The sequence below is a fragment of the Rhea americana genome, unplaced genomic scaffold (genome assembly GCF_003343005.1).
Source record: "Rhea americana isolate MKP2758 unplaced genomic scaffold, rheAme1 scaffold_88, whole genome shotgun sequence".
NCBI lineage: Eukaryota > Metazoa > Chordata > Aves > Rheiformes > Rheidae > Rhea > Rhea americana.
The window spans coordinates 2,106,199-2,113,133 of NW_028187066.1; the positions used below are offsets into that span (position 1 = coordinate 2,106,199).

The window sequence follows — 6,935 nt, forward strand, 5'->3', positions numbered from 1 at the left end:
AACCCTGAGTCCTGAAGGCTCTAAAGCCAGAAGGCAAATGTGAAGAATCAAAGCTTTACTTGTATATCTATTTATCTGTGCATTGGCCAGGTTCATAATGTGTTTTAATTATTTTAGATTGGCAGTACTAGCACTGGTTCCTATTATAAGCCATCCATTCTTAAAAACTTTCTGTTTTTTTTTTTTTTTTTTTTTTTTTTTTTTTTTTAAACACATCTGAAACCCATTTTCATGTTAGAAGTGCTCTTGCCTTTATTTCATTCTTTTTTCCCTTTTCTTTTTTTTTTTTTTTTTTTTTTTTGGTGAAACACATCTGAAACCCATTTTCATGTTAGAAGTGCTCTTGCCTAAATATCATTCAGTATTCCCAAAACACAGGAGCTTGTGGGTGACCTTATTGTGACCTATCCTTGTGGGAACTGATTTCAGTCAATCCCTGCAGGATACTTGCAGTTTGTCTGAATACTTTATAGCCTTAATACTTAGCTTATATTTAAGTATTAAATATATAAAGCTTAAGCTTGGCTTAGTTTCTCTCTTTGAAGTAGCCAACCCAAAAGAAGAGAATTTGWACTTTACTATAGAGCCCTGTTTATCACGAATTTGAACACTAGCTCACATTTCTTAMGTCTATTCTGTAGAAGATCCTCCCRTATATTGTAACAACTCATTCTGATCAGCTTGGTAGTTGTTAGTTGTGCTGGTTTGAACRATTCTATAGGACCATATAGTGTTGTCACATAACATTACCTTTCCAGTTACTGATCCAGATCTTACTGATCCAGTTCTTACTGGATCAGTAAGAACTGATCCATTAGGAAATACTTTTGAATCAGTAGTCATATGAAGTGTTTGACAAGAGCGTTACTTAATTACAACAAAACATGCTATTTGCTTATTTTCAACATTATAAAGCCTTTCAAATTTTCATGTTCAAAGCATGTCTTTTCTTTAGCTAAATACTCAGAAGTGAACAGCAGCAGACCAGCAAGCATTCAAAGCAAGATGAAGTTGCAGGAAACAATCAAAACATACAGCAATTTAAAATAGGCATCACATGTGAAAACTGACTTTTGGTCTGAAGCAGCTTAACTGTATTACGATACAGTTTTTAGATTGTGGCATTGTACTGCAAGCATGGCAGTCTAATCACTGGGTTCACATGCAGACCTTGTATTTATCAGACCACCTGGACTGACAGAAGAAAGTCTGACATGCTTCTCAGGTCTCTTATCTAGACACACACACACAMGTTAATTTAGAATTGAATGTAACATCTTTGAAAAGGTTCAAGCAAGAGCTACAGGTTTTAGTTTTAAATGCTTAAAGCTTCAGCTTAACTGAAGCTATGAGAAACTCCTTATTTTTAATTGAAGAAGTATTTGAGCACACTCAAAGCTGCCATCTTTTTCCCTCAATTCAACTATTTTTCATCAAGAGGCTCTAAAGGGCAAGAGGAACGAAGGATTTTATAGTTGTTCAACAACAGACTTACTTTGATTTGAAAATTAGTTATTAAATTGTTTTGTTTTATTACTTTTTGGTTCTTTTTGGTACCTTGGGTCACCACCTAACAGCAGCTGTGATTACAAAGTGTAATGAAYAGTCTTATAACACAACAAAGGAAAACTACAGCTGCCTCAATTTGAAGGCAATCATAGCTGTAAACAGTGAGCTGCTAGTAGTTTACAGAAAACTTGGGGGAAGGGGAGGAGAGGAATTCTTAGGCACCAGTGGCACAAGTTCCAAAAAAAAAAAAATTTGAGAGTCAAAGGTTCAAATAAGACCTTTATTACAACACAGAGTTGATAGCATGTTTTTGTACTTAAAAGAATGTATTTGGTCTCTTGGTGGTGAAACGTGGTTTGTGCTGACGACGCAGAACTCTGTGTGGCAGAGGAAACTTGATTTTAGAATCCTGTGAAAAGAAGTTTCTCCATTAACTGAAACATTCATGAACAGATGAATAATAGAAAATAATTTGCAGTAAACGGGCAAGCTGTATTTGACTGCYAACTTCTATAGAAGTAACATATCCACAGATTAAATAAGCTTCATAGTAACTAACAACAGATAATTGCATAATTCTTATTGAAAGAAATACCTGTTAAAGGCAAGGTTTGTGTAACAAAGTATGCTTTTTGATTTTGTTTTCTCTCAAGTAGTTTTAATATTAAAAGTCTTGATCATGATATAAAATGATTCTAAAGTTACATATGCAAGTTTGGTTCCTTTCCTACTATAGTCTGCAACGCAAATCTGGACTGGGCAAGAGAACTCCTTTTCTAGTCTAATAGCACTGGGACCCACCAGATACTGCCATTTTGCTTCACTTACATGGAACTGCTTGACTGCTGGTCTACGGCACTTGCTAGCAGCAATTTCCTCAACTTTCATGATCTGAATAGAGTGAGCACGGGCACGATGACGGGCTCCCATATCACGGTCTGTAACGAGAGAACTCATTAAAAATAAATCCTGAAGTAACTTTAGGTATTTTCAGTTCAAAATCTTAATACCATCTTTTTGGTAAGTGTGATGCTGTCCATCACTTTCCAAATTTTCAGGCAACTCTGCATACTGGAAATAGCATTATTAGGCAGAGTGATGGCAGAAGCACTAACCAGAGAACCAACACGAAACAGCAGCTTCTTCCTGGAACTCATAAACAAGCTTCTACATGAAAGTGGCATCTTATCCTTGCTCGATTTCAAGAAGGTACACATTTACAGGGACTATTCTGTGTTTTGCACAAGAAAATGATGATTCAAAAATCAATACTGAAATATCATTACAGGAAAAATATGAACTGAACTTCAACAAATATTCCCTTCACCTACCAAAAGGAAGCTGCAAGTAAAGATAACTGCACTTTCTAGCTTTGTTTTTTCTGAAAAGATTCCAGCTTTAGTTGAAGTCTTAAAATTTATACATGGAACAAATACAAGTCTGTATATTTGTCCTATAAGATTAGACTCATAGGACAGGAGAAAGATACCCTTGCAAGGGCTTCATCAAAATTCACCCATGTGGCAATCCAAATATATCACTGTCTTAAAATCATGATGTCAATAGCTCTTTCTCATCTAAGATGTGGCTATCTAAATATTCTTGTGCTTACAATACTTCCTATGAAGAAGCAAAATACCCATTAAAAACCTATGCTTCAAAAGAAATCTGGAGCATAAAGGTATCAATGTCATTATGCAATAACAGATTAAGTTAGTTCAGACCTCTTAAGCAATCCTTCAGTATGTTAAATAACAGAAACATAATGTAAGTTACATGTAGGACCTTAAGTTTCACTTTTAACAGCACTTCAGCTGTTGAAAGGCGACAAGATACATATAATATTTGCACACATGACAAGAACATCATTACTAGGAATAATATTCTTTGGGTTTTTGTGTGCATTTTGCAGTGTTTTGAATACTGAAATCAAAGGTGTGCAGCATCAGCTATACAAATGCTTTCTCTCAACTACTTTAGGTAACAGACTGAAACAAGGACAACCTGTGATTTTCTCTAAACTAAGACTATGGAGATTTATGAGCAATGCAAGTTACAGCAAAAAAAAATCACGTTTCAGAAATCAAGTTTCTTAACTTAGGTCTCCAAAGGACAGATCCTAGTATGCTCTACATAGTATCAGCAACATTCTTTCCATAAGACTTGGAAAGATACTTACTGTTAAAAGAATTGAAAGTATAGTACCAAAATACATGTATAGCACCTAGAGGTCATGAAACTTCTTGCCTATATAGCAAAATTGAAAACTATAAAAGCTCACACCAAAATCAAGTGGGAATATTTAGAACTAGAGAAACTGTCTAAGAAATGGTAATGAACAAAATACTACATACATTAATACATAGACATCCCTGGGCTTCTCCAGCAGCTTCCTACATTATTTTTTCAGTGTTTAAGTTACCTTATCATGGATCAAGTCAGCACTCCTACTTAAGCTTTACATCCACTTTAAGATTTAAACTTTTGTTCATATACGGTCCTACTGTTTTATCTGAAATAGTTATATGAACTTACAGCACTGAGTGACAGCACCAGCAGTGGTCAAATCCCTGTACTCTCTGTACATGTTGTGGGTTCCACTACGAGAATCATAGCGTAGCCAAATACCAAAATTTTTTACCCGCAGAGGGGACTTCTCATAAACCTGGAATTACAGAAGGGCACAGAAATAGTTAGAGACAATACATCAATCATCAACATTTTACAAGTTTAAGAATAAATAGGTAACAGCTCTAATGAAAGCAGCTAATTTTACTGTCTAAGGTAACTACTTGTTTTCTTTCCCCATACCATCATAACTACAGTGAAGTCTCTGGTAATTCAATGTGGGAATGAAAATATATTTAATTTTCAGTTGTTACATCATCTTCAAAGGAAATGGAAAATAACGTCCTTCCAGCAACAAAATGTGAAAGTTTAAGCATGCAAGTATCTATTTTCCAAGGATCTACTTTCCAAGGCTAATGAAGGTCTAGATGGTTCTTAAGAGATACATGCCACAACAAAGCAGGCATAAGAACTGGACAACAGTACTACATACAGTAGTGATACAGTTTCTCACAACTCTGAAGTGTTGTGAATCTAAGTTTTTTATTTTATTTAACATATACAAACATTGGAGGTGGGAGGAGGGGAAGAAGTTGTCCAGCTTCACAGCAGCTTAAGGTAAAGAAAGTTCCACTTCATCAGTAACAGTATTTTACATCAACTCTTTCAACATGAAACAGATAGAATTCCTTAAAAGCCTCCAAGACTGTCAGGATTTTATGATGTACCTGGCCACAGTACACAATCTCTCCAGATGACTTCTTCATCTTCTTCAGCTGAGAAACGAAGTACCAGAATCGGGACTTGGCGACAACATGGTTGGGGGCAAAGATCCGCATCCGATAGAGAGGCGGCGTCCGGCATTTCGGCGTGGGCAGGCAGCGCCCGACCACCTTGTACTCCCGCAGCTGCAGGGGGGCGAGAGACACCGCCGCAGCCGTGAGCCCCCCGGGGGCCTGCGCCACCGCCAGCCCTACCCCGCCCCGCAGAAGGCGCCGCGGCTCCGCCCGAGGATGAAGCGGAGGACGGAGGTCCCCGGCTCCCGCTGCGCCCGGGCCGCAGCCCCCGGCCAGAGGCGCCGCGGCCTCCTCTCACGCCGGCCGGGAGCGGCGCCGCCGCCATGTTGGCTGCTCCCCTCCCTCCCGGGCCGCGCCGCGGCCCCCGGCCGCGTGGAGGCCTCGCTCGCGCGCCGCGAGGCCTAGCCGCCGCCGCGCTCCCCACGGCCGCCGCGCTCCCCACGGCCGCCGCCGCCGCGCCCCGGCCGCGGGGCCGCACTCACCGTGCCCGACGCCTTCATGGTGCTGCCTCCTCGGCGGCCCCAGGAAAGGAAAGGCCTGACGCACAGGCGCGTCCCTCCGCCGCCGCGCCAGGCCCCGCCCCGGCCGCAGCCTCTCCGCCCATTGGCTGCCGGCAGAGCGCGATTGCACGATGCAGCTGTCAGTCTGCGCGCGCCGCCGGTGACGTTGCTTCCGGCGGGAGCCGGCGGGCTCGCGTGGCTGGTGGCGCTGGCCCGGCTCGGCCCGGTCCGGCCCGGCCGGAGGCTGCGACCTGCGCCTCTGCCCGCGCAGCCCTGCGGCCCCCGCGCCTTGTCACGGCGGCCGCGGATCCGCACAGCTCTTGCCGCGTGGGGCTGCCCCGGTTCCGGGGCCGCGAGGGGGCCGCGCAGCCGCCCGCGGCTTCGTAGCTATTAATTTCTTTCCTTTTTAATAACTATGTTATAATATTTTTTCTGCACTTCTTTGTATTCAGTCTTTAAAACTCATTTTACAAACGTCCAAACCCTTTGTCATTCTAAAGCACTCAAATTTGATGGTGGTGCAACAACTTGCAGGAAGGAGATAGTATTAATAGAAGTCAGATAAGTTGTCTTGTTCGTCTGCTTAAAGCACGTGCTGGTGCTTTTGAAAAACGAGAGCTTTGGCTCTCTGTGTAAATTATTGAACAAGTTATTCTGGTCGGGATTACGATGCTAACATCACTTCTAAGGAACGTGTTGTGTCCTGGTTTTATGTGCAATGACACGACYAGCCGCTAATACTCTCACCTTTATTGCTGATGACATACGCAGGAGGGAGAACAAAACACAATTTTGGGATTCTAGAGCGAGCTTATGGATGGAATAGATGAGTCTCGACTTAGGAATTGATTTTACAGCGTTGTTTTACAGCCACATGCGTGACTGCCTCCTAGGTATCTGTTAAGACCTCACCTTTAACACGTAGTGTGTAAAGCGTGTTTTTTTTTGGGGGGGACACGACATTTTTGATAGACTGTTGGATGCGCGTCAAACGTCTCCGTCCCGCACCCGCCTACCGCACCGACGTCACCCCACCCGGGGGGCACCTGCCGCCACGGTGCCTACGCGCCTGCGCGCGCAGAGGTGCCGGCGGGGGCGGGGCCGCGCCTGCGCGGAGCGCCGTGCCGCGGCGGTGTATCCCGGCATGCTCGGCGGCGGGCGGCAGTAGGGCGGGGGGTGTGTGGGGGTGAGTGCGCAGGCCGGCCGGGAGCCTCGTGGCGCCCTGCGGGGTCGCCCCGCGCTGGCGCGGCCGGTGCCGCGGAGCATGCCGGGAGTTGTAGTTCGCCCGCGTGGCTCGAGGGGCGGGGGCGGTTCCTCCTCCCAGCGCCGCAGCGGCCGTTTCGCACGCGCGAGGGTGGCGGCGCCTCCCCTCGGGCCTCCTCCGCCTCCTCCTCTCCCTCTCGCCGCCAGACAGGGAGGCGGCGCGGCGCGGCCTGGCCCGTCCCGGCCCGCTCCCTATGCTCGTGGCGACCTCGGCGCTGTGGGAGCGGGAGCCGGCAGCGCCGCCGCGATGGCGGAGTGACCGGGAAGGTAACGGCCGCGGCGGGGGAGGAGGGGGCGG

General features: G+C 44.9%; 2 protein-coding genes and 1 non-coding gene across 3 annotated transcripts in view; 1 reads left to right on the forward strand and 2 right to left on the reverse strand.

Moving 5' to 3' along the window:
* Positions 1–1,775: 1,775 nt before the first annotated feature.
* On the reverse strand, positions 1,776–5,462 carry RPL18A (ribosomal protein L18a). Its single transcript, XM_085323823.1, has 5 exons — positions 5,357–5,462; positions 4,806–4,985; positions 4,045–4,174; positions 2,338–2,447; positions 1,776–1,918 (listed from the first exon to the last, which is right to left on the reverse strand). The coding sequence occupies exons 1-5, from the start codon at positions 5,372–5,374 to the stop codon at positions 1,826–1,828; spliced, it is 531 nt and encodes a 176-aa protein (XP_085179949.1). The 5' UTR covers positions 5,375–5,462; the 3' UTR covers positions 1,776–1,825.
* Positions 3,284–3,415, reverse strand: LOC146584939 (small nucleolar RNA SNORA68). Its single transcript, XR_014898102.1, has one exon. It is a non-coding gene; the product is annotated as a small nucleolar RNA SNORA68 (small nucleolar RNA).
* A 1,232-nt stretch (positions 5,463–6,694) lies between the features above and the next one.
* Positions 6,695–6,935, forward strand: part of XPOT (exportin for tRNA) — a 28,320-nt gene continuing 28,079 nt past the window's right edge. The window contains exon 1 of the mRNA XM_085323849.1: positions 6,695–6,904. The gene's annotated coding sequence lies outside the window, so the exon portion shown is untranslated. The remainder of the gene's footprint in view (positions 6,905–6,935) is intronic.